The following is a 26,560-nucleotide window of genomic DNA, read 5'->3' as shown; positions in this document are numbered from 1 at the left end:
TGAAATTTTTTTGGGCAGCTGGTGAGTCTGCCCATGATGTGCCCTGCAGGACCGCGCTCCTCGTGGTGAGCCCTGGCAGGATGGCTCTCAGCCACCCCTGTGCTCACAGCAGATCACCCCTCAGTGCTGCTCTGGAACTGCTGAGAAGGTGTTCACAACACAGAGATTTTATTTTAAACCTACCCCCTTGGGACAGGAGTATTACAGGAGTATTACAAATCCCATGCCATAATGTGCTTCTTTTCCTGCAGGCAAAATACAGAACAGTTTGTGCTGCTCAATCTGGGAAATAATTCAGTTAATCCAGTTTGATCCATTTCTTTGTGCAAATAATTTTTAAAAGGTTTCTGGTGAAATTTACACATTCCATGGAGAAAAACAATACCTGGGGCTGCAAAGGACAAATGCAGTCTTTTTCACTGTAGGATTCACCAGTGCAGTCCAGCACTAATCTGGAGAGAGTGTCAAGTTTAGCATGCAATAGTTGTATTTCTCCAGATTTTGTACCAGCATGATGAGAGGTCTTGGCCATTGCTAGAGTCATTATTGGCATTTTTGCTGGGGAAGACAAAGCAGAATGGGTGAATTTCTTGTATAAAAATGGAGCAAGTTAGCCATGAAAAGGAAAAAATATTGCAGATTTCTGAAACAACAACAGACTCTTAAGAAGGTCTTTTCTCTCAGCTGCAGTAAAGTTTTCCATGGTGGTTTGCAGGTTGTGTGTATATATACACACACACACCCCCTTATATATATGCATATATACATACCTATGTATATATGTATGCTTGTACATATGTATGTGTGTGTATGTGTACATGCATATGGATAGATGTACATAAGATTAGGGGAGAGCATATATGTATATATTTATATGGTTAGTGGATGATGTAAAACGTGTCACTCCTCTAATTGGTAAGTCTGTTAAATGGAAATTTTCTGTCGAAGGCAAATCCAGACTGCTTGCCATCATTTTCTGGTCTGCAGATACCTCATTTGTTGACTACTCAGTCTTCTTCATCACCTATTTTGCCATGAAATGTTGCAATTTCATTACAGAATGGCATGCTTCTTTGCAAACCCAGTACTTGAGGACTAAGCAGGAAGAGGAAAACAAAATTCTTGAGATTTGTATTGGACTTTCTATTCAGATGACTATGTGTGAGAGCTCTACACAGATTGCTCCATTCATTTTTATGTTTATTTTTACTCTATTTTTAATTTGTCAGATGTTATGACAGAAATTACAGTAATTCACTATTTATTGCAAATATGCTGAAGAAATCAGGAGTACTGCTACAATTTAGGTCAGTGCCCAACAAAAAACACAGAATCATCAAATGAATCCTGGCTTCAAAAATTCTCTTTTTTGGTGGTTTTATTTTACCAAAATCCAAAAGACAGCTGGAAATGCAGATCCATGGCTGAGGTACTGATAGACACATAGGTAGCTGCTTCCCAGGAGCTTGGTTATATGCACCCCTTTGGCCTTCATGAGAGAGATGTAACCTTCTTTGGATTGAAGGTCCAGCAAGACTATGGATGTGGTAGCTGCTGGAGTATCTAACACACTGTGTAGCCAATTTCTAGACTTCCTCACATATTTTTATGTAGTTGTGCCCTTTCTGATACACTCTGGTTCCATTTGTGTAGTGCTACACCAAGACTCCTGTTGCAAAGTGTTGGAAGAAGGTTACTTAATAAACTTGTGCCATTTCACATGCCCCCCATGCAGTGTCTTCACAACATTCTGGTGTTTCTTGGGAGGCAGAGACCTACTGGGGAATTGACCAACATTGCTTGCAAAAACATGCTTTGATATAAGTGTTTGATATTGTGATTTACAGAGTTAATCTCTTACTTGTTGCCCTAGGAATATTTGGATTATTCTCCCAATAATATGCCCAGTAAAATGTTGTTCAGCGTAGTATAAAAGATCAAAGTATGGCATTTTTTTCCTCTCCTAAACTATTTCTCTTGTTGAGCCTAATTTCCACTGTCTTTGTCAGTCTTTGAGCTATTGAGTCCTAATCCATACTATTTTTAACAATATCTCATCATTCTAAACTTGAATTGATCTTTTTTACCTTACTGTTAAACCAATACTGACTTTCATTTATTTCAATGCTTATTTTAATTAAGAGAACAATTATTTTTGTTTCCCTATTATATTTTTGTAACTTTTGGGGTCTATCACATTTTTCACATTAAAATACTGGGATAGCTGATTTAAGAGAATATATACTGTACAATTTGTTTTAAGCTGATTTGATTTTTAATGCTGCAGTTGAGCTCTGTTGACAGAAGATATTCATGCACTGTGTGTCTTTGTTTTCCACAGCCCCGACAGAAGCTCCCTTACATCCTCACCTAGGTAGGTGATTTGTCATTCTTACTACTTAAACTCAGAATCGTTGACTTTATTATAATAAAAAATATGTAAAGTCACATTAAACTAGGTCTGAGGAATTCAAATAAAATGAGATTCATATAAAATTGAATTAATTATGTCTAATTCTGATTAGTTGTTTCTTGAGTGTGGTTTTTATTGCTTTTTATTGTCTTTGACTCCTTGCAGTGTGAGTATATCATGCTGCAGACCTTTTGGTCCTAGTTATGTATTAGAGCATCTGTTTGCAAGAGAGCCAGGACTGGAGCACCCCTGCTATGAAAACAGGCTGGAAGAGCTGGGATTGTTCTGCCTGGACAAGGGGAGGCTTCAGTGAGACATTAGAACACTTTCCAGTACTTAAAGGGGTGGCAAGAAGCTGGAGTCGAATTTTTTCAAGGGCTTGTAGTAACAGAACAAGGGGGAATAAAGGGCTTTAAAATGAAAGAGAGCAAGTTTAGATTAGCTGTCAAATTGGTCAGACACTGGAATAGATTTCCAGAGAAGCTGTGGATGCCCCATCCCTGCAAGTGTTCAAGGCCAGGTTGGATGTGATTTTGAACGCTCTGGTATAGTGGGAGGTGTCCCTGCCCATGCCAGAGGAGTTAGAATTAGATTATCTTTAAGGTCCCTTTCAACCCAAAGCATTCTCTGGTTCTGTGCCCCATAACTTCAGTGTGGGACAGACCTCACACCAGAGCAGGGTTACTGTGAGGAAGGTTTTGTGCCAGTGCACCTCCAAGGTGGAGTCTGGAGCAAGGCACTGCTGCTCCCTGCATCCACCAACCCTTGTGCTGCAGTTTGATTTGTCCAGGACAGATTCTGGCATTCTTCCTCAGTTTAAATAGCATGATGTTCTATTTAACATTAAGTAGAATGTTATTTCACTCATTTACTGGTGGTATTTGTAGATAAGGATGTCTAACACAATCACAGGTGCCAAAGTGTTGGGATTTTAAGTGAATTTATGGGTCATCATACATAAATGAGACAATAAATCCAGGTGAAATATTGGAGCCCAAAATTTGCCGAACAGTGGTGAGAAATATTTGCATTACATAACTCAGAATTTATGTTCCTTAGATAAATTGACCTTTACTGCCAGGTCTGGTGATAGCAGCAGAGAAATTCCAGTGAGTTAATGGATTTTTGCTTATGAGTTGTCAAAATGTATCCCCTGACCGTAAGATCTGTAATACACTCATGAGAACTTCTCATCCATTCTTGTGCCCATGTTTGCAGAATCTGGATTTGGAAGGATTTTTTCCTAAACATTCAGTAAACCAACAAATTAGAACAAAACCTCTTAAAATATTTATTGTGTACTTGATGACTCCATCTTTCCATAGCCATCACACTTTCATGATGGGGGCACTTTTAAATTTTTTGTGGTGCTATGATTCACAGTACGGAAAAAGTCCTGTAACTAAGAAACCCTGGCTTTCATAGGTAGCATAACATAAAAAGCAGATTTTTAGAAAGCTAAAATGCATTTTACAATGCTTTTCTTTAGGTAAGGCAACACAGAAAGTATGGGATGATTGCACTTGATTTTATTTCATATACTGCTTTGTTTTCTTTGCAGCTGAAATGCACAGTGACAGCATTATCCTGCGAGATGACTTTGACTCTTACCATCAGCAGGAACTGAATCCTACCATGTGGTGAGTTTCTGCACTCCTTTATATGCATTTGAGCAAATGAAAACATTATATTTATTGAATGAAATGAAGTATAAACTAAAGCATGGGTTTGCTTCATTAGGACCTAAATATTTTGGTTTATTAATTAATTCATTAATAAGTGACTGAGAAATTCTAAGCTCATTGAAGTGGATGACAAATTCTTGTTGATTTCAAATTTTTAAATAATCCAAAAATAGAAGGACTAGAGCTGAGCTCAGTGAATATTTATGAATGAAGATTTTGGTTTCCTGAAAACACAGATTTTCATCAAAAAGCAGAAGAATTTCAGTAATTAAACTTTGTTGTTTCAATTTTTTTAAATTTCATGTTGTACATGTTTTTGGTGAAGCTAACTATAGCAATAATTCTTTCCAAACTGAAATGAAGTGTTTGCAAGTGATTTTAAAAAAATCATAAGAAAAGCCCACCAAAATCCCCAACTGGAATTAAATACTTCTATGTAATATTCATGTGATGAAACTATCTGAGGTTGAATTTCTTTTTCCTTTTTTTTGTGGAAGACACACTTTTTCAGGACTCTTTTTATTGTATAAGAAGGAAAACACTTAACTTCTCAGTTCTATACAGCAGCTTCCAATTGCTAGGGTTTGGGGGGTTTTGGGGTTCCTGAGCTGGATCATTCATATTATCACAGGCTGTGACTGAAACAGCCAGCACAGGATGTTATCATTCTTTAACCAGTAGATGCTATAGAAGAATCTCAACTTTCCCATGCATAATAAGGCAGGTACAACTTAGAACAGGTCGGGCAGCAGCTTTATGAACTGTGAGCACAGTGTAGAGCTCTCAGACACCATCTCTCCCTCTGCTCCCCCATTCTCTGCCGAGGGATTGCAGAGCCCCAGCCCTGCACTGGCTCAGAAAACAAGGGAAGAGTTGAGGACAAATAATCACTTCAGTGCTAATAAAGTCAAATATTAGCCCCTGGGAGGGGTGGACTCCTTCAGTCATAGTCCCAAGTTGTCCAATAGTAAATAACAGGACAATATGGAGGGATAACTGTAGGTGGAGTCTATAGGAGCCACTCCCAATGTTCCCTTAGCTCCGAAGATGGGAGCTGGAAACAATGACAGACCGTTAGCTTTTAGTCAAAAGGAGTGCTCTTTTAGCAAAGACCTCTGAATCTTAAATATTAATAATTTTAACACCACAGTGGTCATAAAGATGGACAACCATTTCATATGATATATGTGTACAACATCCAGAAGAGGAAGTTACACATCTCAGTACAAAATTAATTCTGTTCTGTATAGTGAGTATATATACAGTATAAAATGCTCAGATAAACACATCTCTTGGTCTTATTATGAAGTTTTGAAGGTTGGAGCCTCTTTTTTTATATAAGATTCTGAGTTTTCTATTTCTTTCAATCCTATTTCATAAATATAATTAACTTTATTATTTTAATTCATACAAAACACAGAAATATTTTACTGGGTTATTTTATCTTGTTCAAATAACTCCTTGATGAGCATTTTAGTACTTACCTGCATTTGTTAGTTAATACATTCATTCTGTGACATTTGACTTCATTTTCTTTTTTATTAAGGACTGTCACAACTTTCCATCTGTGCAGGTCTTTCATAGCTTAACCATCTTGTGTAAAATGCTGTAGTTTACAGAATTTTACAGATATTTTTATTTTGTACATGCTCATTTTAACAGGTTTTAATGTGTGCCTACAATTTTTTTCCCTCTTGTTCCTTTTGTATCAGCTCTTTAAATGTTTTTTTCTGTACTAGAGGCATTAAGGACATGTGATTCTATAACAAAAAAACCCCTCTTTCTTTATGGGTATGGACAGATCAAGGACTCTTAATGGGTTGCAGAATAGCTGCCAAGGTAGATAGCTTTAGCAGCAGTGTGTTAAATGGACTTGAGTGGAAAGAAATGAGAAGAGGCATTATTTCCCTGCAGATGCCTCATAATTCACAGAGGACTTGTCTGTTGGGAGCCTCCATAATTTATTTATCCATTGCTCTCAACTTTAAATTCATCCTTGCTTATCGAAGTCTCAGCAGAGAAATTTCAGATTAAAAGAGCCCCGAGTCTTCTGCTCTTTTTGTTCCCAGGATGTGGAATTGGTCCCTCTGGAATAAACTTCACCACCTTGCTTGGTGAGTCAGTGCAGAGAGGAGCTAGGAGAGACTCCAAAAACTCACCACAACCCTGAGACAGATTTTCCTGTACTAGCAGAAAGCCAGCATTTTCAGCAATGCTAAACAGAAGTGGAGCACAAATAGAAGAAAACCATAATGATGTATCATGAGCTTTTAGCACAAAGAATTTCTGCAGTAGCTCTGCCTCCAGTGAAGACCCACTTAGCAGCAGAATGCTCATTCTCGTTTGATTGTCTAGTGGGAGTAAAATCAGGAATTATTAACAGTTGTTGCCATCCACCCTAAAATTGCGGTTTTTTTTCCCCTGGCAGCTGCTAAAATCCCATGTTTACCACAACCAATTGCAGTGGGTGCTGGAGCAGCATTTCCAGCCCTGCTCAGGCTGCTCTGCGTGGAGCAGCTGCCTCATGCGCGCAGACCCAGCAGGGCCGTGCCACGGGGCCACTTGCACCGAGCCACTCCAATCATGTCTGAAGCCATTATTTGTGTACAGATGAAAAGACAACCGCTTGTATTTTCCTCCAATCTTTTCTTCCCAAATCCTACATAACACTGGCTTGGAAGTGATTAATGTTTTCCCACTCCTCCCGCTTCCCCTTCTGGCATGTGCAGCTCTGGCAGAGATGTACCATCCAAGTGCACCAGCTAAGCAGTTTATATCCTCTCTATGTGTCCAATTTTATGAGTCCCAGCAGAGCCTGTGTGTCACTCCATTGCTGGGAGAGGCCTCACATCAAATAACTATTTTGCACAAGGGCACTGCATGATTTTGAGAGTGATTGCCTGCTCTTTCAAATGCATTAAGACATATCCTTCCCAGCAGCCATCTGTTTCTTTGGAGGCTCAGAAACAGAGAAGGAGTGGCTGCAAGTGTCTTTGGAGCTGCAGAAGGAAGAGAAAGGAAAGGCTCTTTGTAAAAGAAAAGTCACAGCACCACAGTTCCTTACCTAAGTCAAAAATGTGGTGACTGAAAGAAAACAGGAGAAACAGGAGAAACTGCTAAAGTGGGAAAGGGACAGGGAGAGAGGAGGCAACAGGAGAGGACACATCCTTATGTGAACATAGAAGAAAGAAGGAGGATGTCTTTGCTGGGAATGCAGGAATGGGAGCATTTTCTCATTTTCTTGGGAATCCACCCACTGTGAGAATCTTTTTGTGTGGTGTATCCAACTAATGTTTATAATCTTTTCTTCCAGTGTCCAGTCATGTCAGAATATGGTCATTTCCAAAATCCCCATCCCATAGGCAAAGCCTGCTTGCTTGAGCAAAGATTTCCTCATTTCTTGGGTTTTATTTGCCACCAACCTTACAAAGATCTCTTGTGAAAAAATATGTTTCACACAATTGTAAATGTCCAATGTATTATGATCTGACATGTACCAGCTGTGGAAGTTAAGGTAGGTAAGTGACTCCCACACCACTGTAAATGCAGCACCAACGTCCATGTTCAGCCAGCCACTGCTGAACTGAACTAACTAGAAGTGTTTAGTACATTTTTCAACTAGAAAATTAAAATAATACAAGTAATTAGTGTCCATGAGACTTTCTGAAAACTGTCAGGACACTGTTAGATCAGAAAGCTCAGGAACCATGGAAGTAACTGATTTCTTCAGTAGGGAAAGGGAATCTGCACCAGTTCCACTTGCCAGGGAATGGCTGGATGAGTAGAGGTTCAGTATGTGTAGTATGAAGACTATATTGGTCATTGGTCGTTCCTGTGACCATCTTGCCTCTATGTAACCTCATAAAACTGCAGTGGAGAGCATAAAGAAGGTGCTATATAAGAACTAAACCAGGCTAAACGAGAACATTTTTTTTAGTTTAATCCTGTGATAAATGATCTAATATTAAGAAATGCATAAATTAGTAAATAATAAATGTTGACATTAATGCATGTTTCTGTATAAAACAGTTTTAATAGTAGGACTAAAGAAAGCAGGGGATTCAGTACATTTAAAGGAGAAAGAGACAGCGCAGAAGTGTTTTGCTGGCAAAACTCTCCTTCCCAATCTGATGTCATGTTTCATCTCAAAGCCTATCAGCACACCAAGCAGCAGTCACTTACAGAAGGCACACTTGTCAAAGATGACATGAAGAATAGTTGAGCATGGAAAATCAATCAATAAGAAACAGAGATTCTCTTGGTCATCACTTCTTCATGGCATATGAGAAATGTACAGGTACAGTGATATTTCCAGTGGCAAAGAGGTTGAGGAAAGCTTTGTGACAGGAGAGAGAGGTCCTAAAGTGGTTTCCAAATTGCACTTAAACTGGGGGATTAAACTTCAGAAAGATTTATGTTTAAAAATCTCTTGGCAGTTTGAGATGTTTATCTTCTTTATGGTTCAGACATCACAGAAGACATCAGTCAATATAATATCCACATTCTCAGGTATTGTAAAGGGAAAAGAAATGACAAATAGGGGTGAGGAAACAGCAGATGTTTCCCCCTCAGCAAAGTGAAGAACAATAGCAGAGAGAGGTGGGACTCTCTAAGCCAGAGATGAGAGAATGGCAAGTCTGTGGAGAAGTCATCTCGATAAATGCGACACATGTCAGCAGCGGCAGCCAGGATCAGCTGTGAAGAGAAAGCTGAAGTGATTTTAATGTGCTAAGATTTTAGGCCAGGCAGGTGAGAAAGATAATGTAGAAAGCTGCACCCAGCCAGGGCAATTAATACTGTCTTCTGTTTGTATAAATAGAAAAGAAATTAACCTTCCTGTCTGCACCAGGAGAGGAGCAAATTGGATCGTTTCTAAACACCTAGTACTATGACGATGATCTGAGGAACAGCAGATCAATTATCTTGCTCTTCAGGCATTCTTGTCAAGCTAATGAGCAGTTTATTGTCAAAGGTAATGCACTTCAAAGACAGCACAAAGGTTTGAATCAGGATTACCAACAGCCATCCAATTTTGTATGAGAGGAGACATCCTAGAAAAGACAACCGATGATGAAACTGCTGTATTAGCAGGACAGTGTTTCTGGATTTCCAGACAATATTTCATAGACCACATTACAGAAATAGAACAGATAATCACCTTTTTATCCATTGAAATATGAGAATTAGAGAATTAAAATATCTCTTGGATTATGTGGCCTGACCTTTCAGGAAGGACTAAGAGGTCCCTACAACATATTCATGGCAAAGTTTTCCTGCCATATCTATCTCTGTACATATCAGGAGTCCAGGTAGATACTCCACTATAAAATTCAACAATGAAGGGGCAGACAATGAAAATAATTTTTATAACAGCCAGAATCCTACAGAATCCCAGGAGTTCTTCTAGTTCCTGACCCTCTGCTCTTCAGTTGTCAGAACTTTGGGATCAAGTGAAATTTAGACAACAAAACATGTTCCCTCTGAACTCTGCTTCTGTGCTTTCTTTAAAAGTACTACTTTATTCACTCACATGCTATTTTCTTGCCTTTTATTGAGAAATAAAATTATTTGCTGACTCTGACTTCTGTAAGTAAATATTAATTCACTGATGTTGATCTGAACTATATTACTTTATTAGAACATTTTACTTTGCTGCTTAAATTCAAAATCCTAAATGCTATCAGTGTAAATTGCTGAATTACTTCACTGGCATGCTCATACAATAAAAACAACTCACACATTTTTATGTCTGATGTTTTTTCTGGAGTGTTTCCCTGGAGGTTTGATGTTTAAGTTGAGCTTTGGATGCCCAAAGGCAACATTAGCCAGCACCGTTGTAGGCAGCTTGTTGGGAACCAGGAATATATCCAATGTTTTTTTAAATGTGAACCTCATGCCAAGATCTGATACCCCAGCTCTAGAAGGTGGGGGAGACAGTCCTTTCTCTGTGTTCCGCAGTCAGGCTGCCCACAAAGTCCTTCATATCAAATTAAGATATATCAGGACAAGTGTAATTAATTGTCTCTGCACTTACCAGTCTCTCTGAGAATTTCTTCATAGTTTTTTTCCCTTAAAGGTGAGTAGAGTGGCAACTCTGTTACTAGGAATATGGAATATAACAAATACAAATAGAAGCAACAGCAAATACCATGTTACATTGCAGCCTCAAGCCTGGCCTTTGAGGAAATAACCCTGCAGGCAGGAGGGGGGCTGATCCCAGCCACTTGTCCTCAGCTGTTCTTTGTGGTAGCTCCGTGATGGTGGGTTTATTTGTGGTAAATCAAATGTTCACAAGGATTTTGTAAGAAGAGTAGCTTCAGGGTAAATTATATATGTAAGATTACAACTTGTTTTCCCATGGTGTGATGCTTTGCATTCAATGAGCAGGGACACCCCACTTTAGAGGAGGTGCAGTTTGTAGAGAGCCAGCACTGAATCACCAGAGCCTTTCACAAGAGGCAGCTCCAGTGGATCACATTTACAGCTGCCCCACCTTTGTGTTCAGCACCATGATAACAAAACAGCCCAATCCGAGCACCGAGACACAGCAGTCTGATTTTACAGTTTACACGGTCTCAAACACCCAGTCTCTGATTTCCCTTCTGAACACGGTGTGCTCTCCCTGCAGGTCTGAGTGCAGTAACTGTGAGGTTGGGGGACACTGTGGAGTGATAATGCACGGCAACGCTGCCACCTTCTGCGAGCCATACGGCCCCAGAGAACTGGTAAGTGAGGCTGCCCTCTCTGCTGGGGCTGGGAGCTGTGCCAGCTGCAGGGATCTTGGTGTGCTTTCAGCGGCTGGTATTTGGCAGAGATGCTCTTGAGCAAGGTGATAGGTCCATAGAAGGACACCCAGAAACATCCCAGTGTTTTAAACAATAGATGCTAACCTGTTGCGTTCACATTTTCTAAAAAATCACTTTTCCCAGGAATCTTCTGGGAAGCTGAGAAACCTCAGAGGAAAAGGAAAACAAGCCTTATCATTATTATGATAAGAATGTATAAATAAATTCTTATATATATAATTTTATATATGTTTATATTATTCATTTGTCTCTCCTCTGTTTTGCTCATCTGGAATGTGTTTGGAGGTTGTTTACCCGCAGGTGATTGTTTCATTGGATTCTGGTGTGAGTTGTTTTGTCTCATTGGTCAATCAGTGCCAAGCTGTGTTGGGACTCTGGAGAGAGTCACAAGTTTTCATTATTATCTTTTAGCATTCAGTAAGTTTCCTTTCTGTATTCTTTAGTATAGTATAGTATTCTTTAATATAATATAGTATCATAAAATAATAAATTAACCTTCTGAGAACATGAGTCAGATTCATCATTCCTTCCTGCCACAAGGGTCTCTGCAAATACAGTACTAACCAAAGGGTATTGCAATAGTTGCAGTAACCTTTGTCCCTTTGCAAGGGGCAGTCTCTTGATCCAGCATGTATCCAAGTCACTTAAAGTATCTCTGAAATACTGAAAAGTCAAGGACATAGAACTGTGTTTCCGAACTGGCATCATTCTCTTTTAATATCCAACAATTAAATAGAGACAGGGTTCATTTTTCTTTTATTATTTTATTAGTCTTGTCCCGTTTTTTCTTGTCCCTGTTGACAAATGTTAATTTGGTTGTAAAACACCACTTGTGAACAATGCATCCTACAGACTTAAATGCAGCCTGGAGCAAGCACCTGCCAGTCTCAGGGAAGTGTCTGTAACAGATTGAGTCATGATGAATGGGACAGAATTAATTTTGTTGGGGGTGGTTTGGTCATAAAATTGCTGTAAGAAACAAGTGCAATTTGCATTAACTTGAGGTCATCTGGATGTGGAAAATGAATTGCAATACATAAACCAGTGCCCACATGCTGATGCTGAGCAGCTAGCTGCAGTGATGTACATATAAGGGGATCTTTGGAAAGAACTGAAAAATGCAAAGGCCAGATCAAAGCCCATGTAATTCAGAATTAATTTTCATGTTTTCAACAGTCTTCTGAATGGAGGGAGAGGCTGATTAGAGCTATTTGAAGAGCAAACATGGAAGAGGGCCATAAAACACAAGTGGTTTTGGCCAGGCATCTTCCCTTCATTTCAGACACTGACAATTCTTTTCACAGGGTTAATTTTACATCCTTAACTGGGAGCAGAATTACACAAATGCAATGTAGATATTGCTGATGTGGTGCATAAAAGTCATCAACACATATAAAACTAATTTAGAGATTTTACAGATAAAAAAAGGATTTCCCTTGCAGCCAGCTCCAGCCAGGGGATCCTGTCAGGGATGTTAAATGGCCTCTCTGCTACTTTGCATCCTGTTTGAATGTGCTGTGCTTTGCTAACTGCCTTGAGAATGCCTGCCTTGGTTTATGTCCTGGGTAAAAGGGAAGTCACACCACTGGGGTGTTTTCCCATTTTTCACATTCATTTTTAGTTGTAGTACTGAGTATAGGTAACACTACTTGGAAAATAATCTACGTATGATACTTAGCAAACCCAGGGTCCCAGCTCTGAGGATTTTGAACTGTCGTTCATTAGCTGTCTTCTCCCTGCTGATATGCAATATAGACTATCCTTAGTAATCAGGAACTGGCTTCAAAATCCAGTCTTGGACTGCATTTGTCATATTGCTGTGTGGTAAAATAGCACTACCATGGCATCAGGAATTTGGAAAACATTTGTTATGCTACCAAAGTGGTGTGATTAAATAATCATCTGAATAAAATCATCATGCTTGTAAACAGTTACCAGCCTAAAAATGAAAGTATTTATAAATATTATGGCAGTGCTGCAGAAAAATCAAATCCTTCTGCAGGAACATGCTAATGGCTTAACACCATGGATGAGGACAGGAGTGTTCAGGCCAGAGGTGTGATCTAGTTCTATTTTTGAGTATAGACATACATTTAAATACCCACTGTCTTAGAACCAACCTGACTCTCATTTTTAGTTTTTTTGACAATTTAAAACTTACGTCTTTCTGTCACAAATTTTAATACCTGTTTCATTTCTCCATGATTTCTATCAATCCTATTTTGACCCTGCTTGAAATGGATCATGAAATCTCTGTTCCTGCTAAGGGCTCCTAGTACTTGAATTATTGCTTTAAAATACTTAGTCAAGAAGAGTTGAATTCGCAAAATATTTTACATTAACAGCTCTAACAGCTGCTGATTTGCTACTTTGACCTCCTGATTTCCAGCAGCCACCTGTTACTGCAGGCAGAGGGTTTTTAGTACCAACTGTCTCTGTCTGTTGGTGGAAATTTACTGCTGCCAAAATCCTGGAAAGGTGTATAGCATCAGAGATGTTGCAAGTAAAGCAAAATATCTACCAAAAGCTCCCTACCATACTCTCTGCAGTGTCTGAACTAAGCAGTCCTGTGCAGAATTTTGCAAAAATTTTTAGTAAGTCTAGTGCTTTTTCCCAAAGCATTGCTGAAATGATTCACAGCACAGTCTAAATCTACATGAGTGTCTCTTCTGTGATAACTGATATGTTTAACTTCTTTGTGATATGAGCTACTGAACCTCAACAAAGATTTCGTTTTCAAACTATGACTTGCACAACATAATTAATTGAATGAAAACTAATATAATAGGTGCTCTTAACTCAAATCAGAAAGCAATTTATTATTTGGCAGGGTAAGTGTGATACCTAATTGATCTTGGCAGAATGACTTAAATGGGAATATGACTTTATTTTTAAAGGGGCTATGTAAATGCAGCTTTCCTATTTTTGCTTAAAAATTAAAATTACTACATATTAGAGTATGTAGTCTTTTTGTCAGCTAATCTTCAATGTTTTTCAGTGATTCCTTATTATTGCTTAATTTTTCCTTAATATTGATAAGAAATTCTTTTCTGTATGTAATAGGTACGTAGAAAAGAAACAGATCACACCAAAACCTCACACTAACTCATACAGATCTCCATCCATTATTTTCAAAGGCATCATTTAATGAATAGCTCAACTAGGTTGAAGACTTCTTCACTGGAAGAAATCCAGTCCCTTTTGCTCTTGGATACCTTGCTTGTTAAGTAACAGTATTGTTAAATTCAACTTTCAAAATAAATTGAAAACTATTAGGTGTCCTACACAACACAGTAGGGCTTTTTATTTTATAGCATTTTCAGGAGAACCATGCTAACCTGAACTACTGAAATCTGGAGGCATTCAAAGAAGGGAGAAAGAGAGGCCTCAGAGGAGGGTGGTTTGCTGAGTACAGGGTGAGCTGCTGGTGTTTCTCTTTGGCTGGATGTCAGCAGTGGGTAGATTCTGCTACAACATTGCTCTGTACATACCACATAGTATCATCAAGTGTTTTTGTTTCGTTTGTGTGTAAGATTTAAGTTCCATTGTTTCCTATTAATAATGCATTATTTTAGGGTTAATTAATTTTATTTTTATTATTTATTTATTTAGTCCTTGTTCTGTGCAGGGAAAAGTGAGAAGTGTTCCATATATACAGATTTACACTAAGCTGACTATAAACCACAGAGATTTTTTCAATCTTCTAAAGAGTCATCAAGCAACCCTGCTGAACATAAATGTGATTTTATTTTTTTTTTTGGTAGAAATCATTATGGTGAAAAAAATTCTGGCTTTGACATAGATGAGCTTTCAATAACCAAAATGACATAACAAAAATGTCCACAATCACTCAGTCTGAAAGGGCTGGTGATAAACAGTCCTATGCACTGGAGATGTGGGTGTCTAGAGATTTTCCATGCTTTTAAGAAAAACAAGTGATGAATGTATTGTTTTGCTCATCTAACAGAAATATTTGCTTCTCTTCCCATAGACCACCACTGGCCTTAACACAACTACTGCATCCGTCCTTCAATTTTCCCTCGGTAAGTTTAGATTACCCTTTCACCCAACAAAGTGCAAAAAATCCTTTCTGTAAAGGAAAATGGCCCTAAAGTTCAGGGTTACCTTTGTGGTTGATGTTAGACTCAACATGAGGGATGAAAAAAATCTTTTAAAACTTCAGTGTGTTTATTAATCTCCTGACATGGAGCTACTGTTTTAAATTTTGGAAATGAAAAGCTCCAGTAGATACTCTGATAAGCCATGTTTGGGTTCTGGTTTTTTCTCCTATTTTATAGCCTGATGTTTAGCATTATAATTTCTTGCTCTTTCGCTGAAGTGTGATTATTGTTTCTAAAAAAAATTTAAAAAAATAAAAAAGAAGGGTTTTGTCATTTAACCCCCCGATACATTCCAGTTACACCAAGGTAGTGCTGGTTTTAACACATTTGCACAAAGAGAACAGGTAGGGCAAATGAAGACTAAGTTCTATTAAGTCCATATCATCAACAGGATGGTTGTATGCAGTATTACTCAGAATACTGTGAGTTATTGCACATTTCACTGTGTATTTATGGCTATAAATTATGGTAGAGTCTGGGACTGAGGGCAAATTTGGAACACACTTAATTTGTTAACTCATTTCTCAACATTGAAAATATGAAGGAAAAGTGTTCTAGTGATATAGATGGTTCAGTGAAAAAGCAAGCAGGAAATGTAGCCTGCTTTCTCTGTAGACCCCTGGATATGTGTTTCCAAATCATATTCCTATTTTTAAAAAAGTAATTCTCCAAACGTATCTCAGGAGATGTGTGATTAAACTCTGGAAATCTCAGTTGAAAATAAGAACAATCATGCAGCTTGGAAAACAGCTTGGATTTTTTAATGGATTGGAAATCAAAATCTTAGAAGGCTCAGAAATACATCATTTAAATTTGTTTTTTACCTGAAATTGTTCATTTGGGTATTGGAAGTCATCAGTACCTGCTTCTGACTGCAGTGTTAATATATCTAAAGACTGGTATCTATCCTTTTATTTTGAATTACTAGTTTTAAAAAGCCAGAAAAAATGTCTCCAATCCTCATCTGAATCAATGCATAAATATTGGGTACCTGAGATGAAAACCAGCCTGTTGCTGCCCTGCAGTTTCATTCAGACAGTGGAAGGGTAGCAGCTCACTTGATCCACTGGGATGTGCTGCTCACTGACAGAAGCACAAGGAGATGTGACTTCTATACTTGCAATGATGGAGGAATCTCACTTTTCATGAAAATTTGCAAAAATCTATTTTGGATTATTCCTGCAGTGACGCAGGGTGGTTAACAGCAGGGTAAGGTGTGTCCTGCCACAGCCCAGTGCCTGGTGTCTGCTGCAGGTGAACTGCACAACAGTGCAGGCTCCCAGAACCTTCAAAATGAGTCTTGGTATTTCACTAGGAGCATTTGTGCCTGTCAGATGGGAAGGGTCAAATAAAAAAGGGGTAAGAAAAGGCTGAGCAGGAAATACTCTGTATGACGGGATTTTCATCAATATATCATAACAATGCCTGAACCCATATCAGGAGCCAGTAAAATCCTCAGTATGATGGAGCAGAGAGGGTGGATACACATCCAAGTAAACCAAATTTCAGCCAGTTGAAAATGTATCATGTTTCCCCATGTGCCTGTGATGAGTTTGAAATACAATGCAGATTGGTTTTGTAACTGATAGAAGCCAGCGTGAGCCAGGGACTGCTGCTGAGCTCAGCAATACTTGGCTTTAGAATCCAGTTTCCAGCTTATTCCCAAATGTCTGATTTAATCATAACCCCATTTAGGGACTGATCCAAGGGAATTGCTTTTTATTTTAAAGAGTGTTTACCACTTTCTATCAGCCATAGAATAGCTTAAACTGTAATCCTTTGGGGGTGTCTTTGTGTTAAATTTGTCACATAGCTTTGGCCTTGTTAAAGAGTGCACATTTTAATTTCTCTTGCCACTAATTATCAGACGGAATTTTGTATTTGCAGTTATATAGGAGGTAGAGAACTAGGAAATGAAGCTAAAAATTCCGAAGCTAAATTCTGGTTTCACCATGAATTCCAGATCCTTTTAAATGCTGCGGTCAGGGAGGGTAACAGACTAGTGAATTTTTCATTAGTTGATATTCTGTGTGATCTCCTTCATGCATCATGTATTTGGTAGTTTTGCTCTTTAAAGGCCAAGGCAGTTGGAAAGGTGCACTTAAAAAGAAGGCTTAATTAGGATGAAAAGGTAATTAGTAAGGCATTTTCAGCACACAGGACAACATTAATGTGCAGTATCTTTTCTGAATGAGAGGAACTTGTCTGTCATGCAGCATCCACTCAGGACAGGTCCAGGGCTGGGGAGATATTTACACTCATGCATTCTGTGCCCAAGTGTGCAGAAAATTTTGATTACTGCAACTGTCTTAATCACCTATCACTACATTTCTCCAAGACCCAACACTGACACGTCTAGCAGTTTCCTTAATGTTCAGTGGATTGTTAATTGAGATATTTAAAGCAATGTCTTTGGGCTCTCTCAGGCCAGAACATCTGATTCAACAGCTTGGGAATTGCAGGATAGTGCACAAAAGCCTCTGGACAGCTGCCACACAACATTAGTCTGATTCATTAGCTGAAATATTCTCTATCTCCAAATCTGAGCCTCTTCCCCTCAGCTGCATCCCTGGGCTTCCCCAGGATTGAATGTGCTCTGTCATTCACATGGGCCACTCTGGTGGAAGGTGACTGTAATGAGAGATTAGCAACTGAGCTAAATACAGGCAGAAAGAGACACCAAATCCCATGGGGAGAAGGGGAAAGGCTTTCAGGGAGCAATGGCCAGGTGTGAGGTGTGCAGGTTGTTGTGCTTAAGCTTGTTCCTTGGGTGTTCTCCTCAGCAGGCGCTCTGGGGCAGTGTGGGCTGTGCAGGCTTTGCGTGGGCAGTTCAGCACGGGAGGTGCTTCCCATCCCTCCCTCTCTGCAGGGCCTCTGCTGCAGCTCAAGATGCTGTGATGAGCATCAACACCCAGCCTGGCCTCCAGGGCAGGTGCTCCTTGGAGCCACGTGTGAAACAATGCGAAAATTGTTAATGGAAAATTAAATTTAAATTAAAATTAAAAAGCTTTGTTCCATTGTATGTGTAATATTGGTGTAAATGCTTATCTTGAAAAACGAAACCTCTTACAAGAATCTCAATATGATGTAAAATACTTTTCCAGCAATAAATAAAATAATTAATCTTGTCCCTCCACTTTTGGTGGACCCTGAGAATACCACAGAGCTGGCAAGGAAGGGGCTGCTCTCTGAGAACATTATTTGCTGTTAACATGAGAGACTTGGAGATGCATGGGCACAGGTGATCCAGTGCCTGAATGCTGCCAGGCGTGAGAACATTATTTGCTGTTAACATGAGAGACTTGGAGATGCATGGGCACAGGTGATCCTCAGTGCCTGAATGCTGCCAGGCCATGGCACTGGAAATTCTTTAGGCATCTTCTCTGCATGGATCATATGCTTAATGCCCTAGCTATTGCTAAAGAAAATACTTGACATGAATCCAATCTAGCCCATCAACCTTCAGTAAAACAGTTTTTAGTGAGGTTTTAGTATCAGGCTTTAATCTGTGAGAGTGCCTTTTGATTTTGCCAGATGGACTCTGTTTGTCCTCTCAGGAAAATCCCAGAAGATATTATCCAGAAGATGGGTCACTTATGTTGTGATTTGCTCACTGGTCTGGAACCACAAGCATTTGGACCTTACTTGCAGATTAAGAATGACCCTTTTCTCCCTCTGCTTGTGAGATAGGATAGGACAGGACAGGACAGGACAGGACAGGACAGGACAGGACAGGATAGGATAGGATAGGACCATTTCAGTGGGAAGGGATCGACAATGATCAGCCACCCACCTAGTATCAGGCTTTAATCTGTGAGAGTGCCTTTTGATTTTGCCAGATGGACTCTGTTTGTCCTCTCAGGAAAATCCCAGAAGATATTATCCAGAAGATGGGTCACTTATGTTGTGATTTGCTCACTGGTCTGGAACCACAAGCATTTGGATCTTACTTGTAGATTAAGAATGGCCCTTTTCTCCCTCTGCTTGGGGGAGAGGATAGGATAGGGTAGAATAGAGTAGGACCATTTCAGTGGGAAGGGACCAACAATGGTCAGCCACCCACTTACTTCAGGGCTGACCAAGAGTTACAGTTTGTTGTTGGCTTCTTTAATATCATCCAGTCACTTCTCTGCCATCTATTGCAGTTTCCATTGTTCCAAATTATTTGACCAGGTTAACTGTTGATTAAGCATTTGACAAGTATTCCATAGAGGGTTCCACGTGTACTAAATTAATCTATTACAATCACTAACAATACCTACCAGCAGCTTATCAATGTCCCTTAATATCTTTCTAATGGAACTCTATAGTAAGGGTAAAGGTGTATGTCTACTGGTTTCAATATGGTTAACATATTATTTAGAAATATTACTGTTGGTATTAAACTATTCAGGACTTTTTGGTAATTCAGGGTGCAGAGGTGTTGCTAAGGGTGTTACTACTTCATTATATAGCACCCAATTTTCCCCCATTTTCTATCTTCCTTCAAAGGAAATAAAATGCCAAACTCTCTGCTCTTACATACATAAATATTTCATTGGCAATCTTACAGTATAATCACTTTAACCAGTAACAGAAGTAATAATTTCTCCAATCTTGTTCAACACACTTTCTACTCTTGCAACTTTATTTTCTGGTTGAGTAATCACCCCTGTCTTCACTTCCAATTTCCTGAGCTTTTAAAGCCCATCAGACCATCAGCTGTACTTAACTGCAGAGTAATTGTATTACCTGTTGTGACTTTACATTTATACTGTCATGTTTTTTAAGTGGTGAGGTGTATGTGCAATGCACATAGCAAGGATTTCTATGTGGCTTCATTTATTTACAGTCTGTTTTTAATGCTGCTGATTTCACAGCCCTCTGTGACTGTAATTCAGAAAACTATTTAAAATCTGCTATTGATTGCTTTTAATTAGTTTATGAGTAAGGGTCACTGATTTGGATGCAGATCTTTGACATAATAATTCCAAAAGGTTTTCATGTCATGTCCTGCTTCACCCTAAGACATCAGGTTAGTGAATCATTAGCAGCAGACTTTATTTCTCTCCCTGAATTACCAAGGTCACTAGGATCTATGTGAAAGCTGTTTTACCCAGAAAAATCTATGGTCTAATGGTCTTGGTGATGGCTGCTGAAGACAAAGCATGGATAGTGTTCATCACCTTTACAAAGTAAAATGCAATTTTTTTCAGGCTTATTTATTCCACTTATCATTTGTAGCAGCAATTTGCCTTTGTTACCAGTGTAGTCTTGCAGAATTAAACTATAAAATTTATTGTATTATGTAGATAATGTAAATACTATTTTACCTTGATGTGTGCTCAATCTAGAGATTATTATTATTACATCATCAACATCATAATTAGAATTGTTGAATGTGCCCTTTGGATTAGTCCTTACCTGATAGGATTCTGTGCTTCAGAACTCACATTTACTTCTCTATTAACCTCAGCAAATAGAAAATCATGATGAACAAAAAATGATCTTACTAAAATAAATAGTGCAGCTGATTCACTGAGCTCCATGTATTTCTGTGGAGCAGTTTCTCACTGCTAGAGCTGTCCCCTAGAGCAGCATCTGGAGCACTCTGCAGAGATGTGCATGGGATGATGATCCCTTCTGCTTCCCACCAGAAATACCCCAATTCCACTTTGGCTCAGCCATGACAGCAATGATGACTACATTTGGCCCCATGTAATAGTCTAGAGACATTTATCATTTATGTTCTTATCATGTTTTAATTCAGATCTGGTGGCAGCTGTTATATTGACAGTAGTGCTTTTATGCTGTTTATCCTCTGCTTGAATTCAGACCACTCGATAGAACATTTCCAAACATGTTTTGCTATGTAGGTCTTAGATTTGGCTGAAAGGAATCAGTGCTGATCATTTTCTCTTAATTTCCAATTTTGTTTAGTCAGTTTTATAATTAGCAGAAGCTATTGGATGACTGACAAATGCTGTAATAGCATTTTGTGGGACAGCCTCAGCATAACTGGATAGAGATTTCCTTCAGATTTGCTAGGAAAATTCACTCACACATCTCTAGAGAAATACCAAAGTGAAAAACAAATCCCTTCTGAATTTAGCATGGAGGAGCACTTGATCGTGTGAATTTATCACTATCTTGTTAGCTGAACACCAAAAAACCTCATAGAGGAAGCTGTGGTGCCAAGTGTTTTGGGCATGTTGAGCCACCTCCCTTGCTTTAGTCACCTGCATGGGTGATTCCCTCAGTCACACAAATTTCTTTCTCCAGTGCCTTCCAGGTTTCCTGTGCAGGCATGGCACATCCACACAGTTGTGTTCCCAGTGGTACCAGCAAGGAGGGGCAGTTCTGGTGGCCACAGATTCCTTGTTACTCGAGTTAGCTTCTGTCCCTTCTAAGCAACAAGAGTACAGCATTAAAAATATTCAAACCCTCAGGTTATTCTGTCCTAATTTCTTTCCTATACATTTGGAAAAAGCTTGAGAATTTAATAAGACATAACTCAATACCAAAATTGGTGTCATTCACCATTCTGCGTTTCTTCTGCTTTCTTCATTTTCCATTCCCTCCCAATAAAACAATATGGATCTTTTTTTGTTTGGTTGTTTTTTTTTTTTCATTTTTTGCTTGGCTACCCAAATTGCCATTTGCTATTGTCTGACATGAAACCTACTAATTTTTTCTGGTAGAAAAACTGTTTGTGTTGATGCATAGGTTATACATTACATCTGATGTGAAAGAATAAAGCAGGTAAGTAATATCATCAAGTAATCTTCACATAGCATATGGAAATGTTAGGTGGTGTTTATTTATGTCACTGAGTGTTACAAGAGGGGCTGCCTAGGTAACACCCAGATTGAAACCAGGGTTTAAAGTTGATGCTGTATTTGAAAGACATTTTAATGGCCTTGGGGCAAAATGATTTGTGTTGTTTTGGCTAGCCCAAGGTTACAATGAAATATTGTCTTTATTACTTCTGTACCAGGGTTTCTCAGCCACTGTTGGGACTTAAAATGTGAGCGTTAAAGATTTACTACATGGAGAAAAGCAGAAAAGATAAAGAGCCTCAGGATTCAGATCCAGGGCAGGTGGCTGTGCCACCACCTTGCAATCAAACATGGGCCATTATGGAATTGGTCACTGCAAATAATGAATGCTGGATTACAGACAGACTCATCTTAATCCTGCTCATATCATTGTACATGGATAACACATGATTAAAAAGGTCCATTTTTGAATTGAACAACAGAACATCTGTAGTTCCTGGGTGGGGGGGGGTGGCACTGAGAAGCCCTCAGCTCATCAAAACAATCCTGGCTGTTCCTTCAGTGGGTGAGGGACTGAAAAGTAAAAACAGATAAAAATAGAAAACCTTATCAGGAATTGCAAAAAACAATTTTTACCAAGCTAACTGTTATCTACCTGCATGGAAATTTAAAGGCAGGCAATCAGTTTTACTGGGTTTCAGAAAAGAGAGACACCTCAGCACAGAATTGGCTTGAGAAAAATGATTTCCCACATTTTCTTGGTGCCAGAGAATTTCAGCCAAAGAAAGGACTTTCATACCTGTATATTCAAGACAGCTCCTTTTACACAGCAGTTCTTGAGACTGCTGTGTGAAAGGACCAATGTGTGTTTTCTATTGCCTCTAGACTGGACTGGCTGTAGGGATCTAAATAAAACTTCACGTGTTTTCCTGCAGGATTTTAATACCTTTACCAGCACCTTATGGTGCTCATTTTCTTGACTATAGACCTTCACAACTGCCTGCTAAACACAGTTACACAGAGCATCTCTTTCTATTTACTGATATGTGTTAGTGTGCTACTGAGCTACTTTCACATGGTGTCATTTACTTTTTGCCCACCTTCACTGAGGGGTCACCCTCTCACTTAGGGGACTTCCACAGAATCTGACATTAACTGTTTAATGCCAGAAATGTTGAAGGGCAGAATGTGGGTACCCCAGTAGCAAATGCTTCCTTAACACAGGGGTTGCTATTTTGTCAGACATCCAAGAACAACAGCAATTATTTTGGGAGCATTAATGATGCTATCGTTTCAGTAGCTACAGTTCCTGGGTGACCATTTCAGCCAGGTCTAAGCAAGTTTGCTCACTTTGCCTTCAGCAAGGTGCTTTGTTATATGATGTTGGTGCACTTAAAAGCATGGTTAAATTTAGCATCATGTAATTATTTCTTTGGCAACAGACTTATTACCTAAGCACATACCTGCTGGCTGTATCTCAGAAAGAGACACTATAAATAGCTTTACATCAGAATAAATTGGACACTGGCATGAAGGAAACACAGCTTTCTGCTTGGCTTATTTTTCTCTCCTTAACGTTTTCAGCACAAAAAGCAATATGAATTGTGATCTGAGCTTGTTCATTAGAAGAGAACAAATTTGTGTGAGTGCAGGAAGCACATCAGATCTCTGAATATAAATAGACTAAGAGGAAGTTGAACCAGATAAGTATTTCCTCAGACTTCTCATCTAAAGGAAATTAGCTGCATTAATTCATGAAAAGTACATTTGCTGTTATTGGGAATCCTGGCAGGAGGTGGAAGGGAAGGGACCCGTGGGTGATCACCTGCTCCATGCTCCAACCAGGATCACACACTGGGCAAGGACAGCCTGCTCAGAGCCCCATCCTCCTAAGGTTTACCCTCAGATTAACTTTCAGGACTTCATTTAGGAAGTTCTTCTGATTGATTTTTATTAAATGTATTTACTAATTATTCCTCTCCTCATCTTTTACAATCTTACAGTGGGGGCTTTTAGCATGCTCATCAACCCTTTAGTTTTATTTAGATGTAAATTACTACCCAGTATTTCTGAAATGGAGCAGCAGCCTAAATCTGCCAGTGGAACAAAAATTAGCTGCTCTCAGAAACCTGCAGAAAATAAGTAAGTGAGACTTTATATGACTAAATTCGTAATTCTCACTATTGCTAAAGTAGATCAGATTTTTATGAAAGGCAAAGACAATTGGCATTTTTTTCCTAGTGCCAGATATTTGTTTCAGATTGTTTATCAGAACACATACAAGAGTACAGACAGTTAAAATCCTTTTCCCACAAGGGAAAGAAAAACAGCCAGCAATAAAAATATTTGTTTCCATGAACAGATAGATGATGATTACAAAATACGATGTAGTTCTTACACTTTTTAATTTGAATATTTTTAGAGATTCAAAATACCTATTTGTACTCTGAATTCACTCTACAAATAAGGAAGAGCTGTTTAAAAAGTCTAAAGATCTAAAATGTGATAATTTAATATCACATTTGTAACTAAACTCAAAGTTGTGACTTCAAAGAAAAATAAAATTGCTCTTATGACCTTCTCTTGAGAAAATTTTCAGAAACAGAATGGAATGAACAGTGCTTTGCATATTTTTGTATCAGTGCATCTCATATATCCAGCACTAAATATTCTGTGTTTTAAAATGGTTAAAACTATCTTCTTCTTGATCAAAAGACAATATAAACATACACGCAAAAAATATCAGAACCCGTGGACCACTCATTATACCAAACTGTATGGTTCATTATATTGGAAAAATTATTAGCAAGCCAGCCAGATTTGACCACTAGTCATTTATATTATCCAGTTTGGCTTAATTCAAGTGATATCACAAAATTATAATCCTTAGCAAACACTAATCATTATTCATCCTGTTAACAAAATTAATAAATGTAATCTAGTGGTATTAGATTAAAGGGATTCTTCCCAGCGCCCTTTTGTTTTTCAGACTGCATGCAGGACACAATTTGAACCCTTCTGCACAATTTTTGTGTGCATCTTTCTTGTGCAGTCCCCATTAGACTGATTCTCCCTAAAGCCAGCATTAGATATCTCATCTGCTTATCCACGGAAGCACTCACAGGAGCTATCAAGGAGTTGTCAAGAGGCAGAGGACATCACACTCTATAAGGAGCAAAATATTGCTTCCCTTGCAGATGGCACCCAGTTTTATCTCAGCAAAACACCAGTTCTGATCAATGTTGTTAAGAAATCTTAGAGACCAACAGATGTATGACTTGGGTTTCTGTAAATCTGACACAGTTGGAGGCAAAGCCATAGTGAGAATTAATTTTTCCTGCCATTGTCAGCCTGGATACAAATAACTGAATACCTGGATACAAGCAGCTGATATGTGGTGCCTTCATAACATCTCTCCTGAAATACTACACTCTCAGTACTGCTACCTACATGGCATTTAGAAAATAAAATAGCTAAAATATTCACCAGTACTTTAGATGGCCAAAATCACCTTAAGAAGACCTAAAATTAAAAAATACAAAAACCCATGACTGTTTCAGTTGGATATGCTGAGAGTGGTCAGTGCTTGTCAGGTCCTGGCTATGGGTTACCTGTGCTGTGAAACAAGCAGCAAAACAATTGAGAAACATACTTTTGTTTCATTTTACTATTCTTTCCTGTTTAGCTAAGCAGAATTAACAAAGCAGTTATTAGGACATGTTTAGCAATCCCATACTCTGCCAGTTAAAACCCTCTTCCATTAGCATCGGTGCCTGGATTCAACTTTAAGAAAATTTTGTTTTATTGAAATTTGGCTTGGGAAAAAATCCAAACATGTAAAGCTCCAGCCAAATAAATTACTGTTTCAGAATATTCAGTATATGGAAATGGCTGGGTTTTATAACAGAAGCTGCTCATAATTTTTGATAACAGACAAAATTGTTGTCTGAGCTTCAAATGTATTATTTAAAATTAAATCCATGAAGGTTGTCTCTACTCTAGCTTTTCTCTGAAAGTTTTGGAAGTCTGTGAACATCAGATTAAAGTATATCAAAAGGAGTAAAATAACTCCAAAGGAAAAAAAATACATTGTTCCTGAAACACGAGGACAATCTTGCCTTATATGCATGTAGAGAAAAAATTTGGCTATTCTTTATTGGAGGATGGTTTGGGGTGCCCCCCACTCCCAATAGGTAATTACACATTCAAACCCTTAATATTGAAAGTATAATCCTAACTCTTAGCCAGATTTATCTAGCAATAACCTCACCAAGGCATCAATCTTGCTGTGACACACTCATCTTAAGGAATAAACAGCATTTTTTCTCTAATGCAGTAGTTTACTAACACAGACTTGTTTACAGTAATCATCCTGCAGGTTTTGCTACCCATTTTCAGGGCTAATTCAAATCCTGAGCTTTCCTGATTTAAAGTAAACAAAATCTAATCTCATTCAAAAGGTTTAATGTACAACTTTTCCTTCAGAGGACAGGAAGATGTGAATATTTATGGCATGATATCCTGCTTCTTCTTCTCTGCTCAGAGCTGACAAACTGTTTATTACCATCCCTGGGAGCTGTGGGAAGGACACCTCCCTCTCAAGCTGAATTTTTTTTGGCCCCAATTCCTGTGATATTACTTGAGTTCTGATCATATTTTTGTTCAGAAAGTAAGAATATAGCTTTGCTGTTCGAGGTAGAGGCAAGAATCCAAAAAGCAGATTTCTATTTGAAATAAGCCTCGTTTAGGATTACTGAAATAACTGATAGGGACTAAG

General features: G+C 38.6%; 1 protein-coding gene across 2 annotated transcripts in view; it reads left to right on the top strand.

Moving 5' to 3' along the window:
- The window catches only part of RELN (reelin), a 279,911-nt gene that overhangs the window by 120,512 nt on the left and 132,839 nt on the right, over positions 1–26,560 (top strand). For both annotated transcript variants that reach the window (XM_039723749.1, XM_039723748.1), the window contains exons 5-8: positions 2,342–2,374; positions 3,975–4,053; positions 10,727–10,823; positions 14,896–14,947. In XM_039723749.1, coding sequence (XP_039579683.1) covers positions 2,342–2,374; positions 3,975–4,053; positions 10,727–10,823; positions 14,896–14,947 — 261 coding nt within the window. The remainder of the gene's footprint in view (positions 1–2,341; positions 2,375–3,974; positions 4,054–10,726; positions 10,824–14,895; positions 14,948–26,560) is intronic.

This window comes from Passer montanus, unplaced genomic scaffold (genome assembly GCF_014805655.1).
Source record: "Passer montanus isolate IOZ18808 unplaced genomic scaffold, ASM1480565v1 scaffold50, whole genome shotgun sequence".
Lineage (NCBI taxonomy): Eukaryota > Metazoa > Chordata > Aves > Passeriformes > Passeridae > Passer > Passer montanus.
The sequence above is the reverse complement of the archived record's forward strand: the minus strand, read 5'-3'. Positions and strand labels throughout refer to the sequence as shown.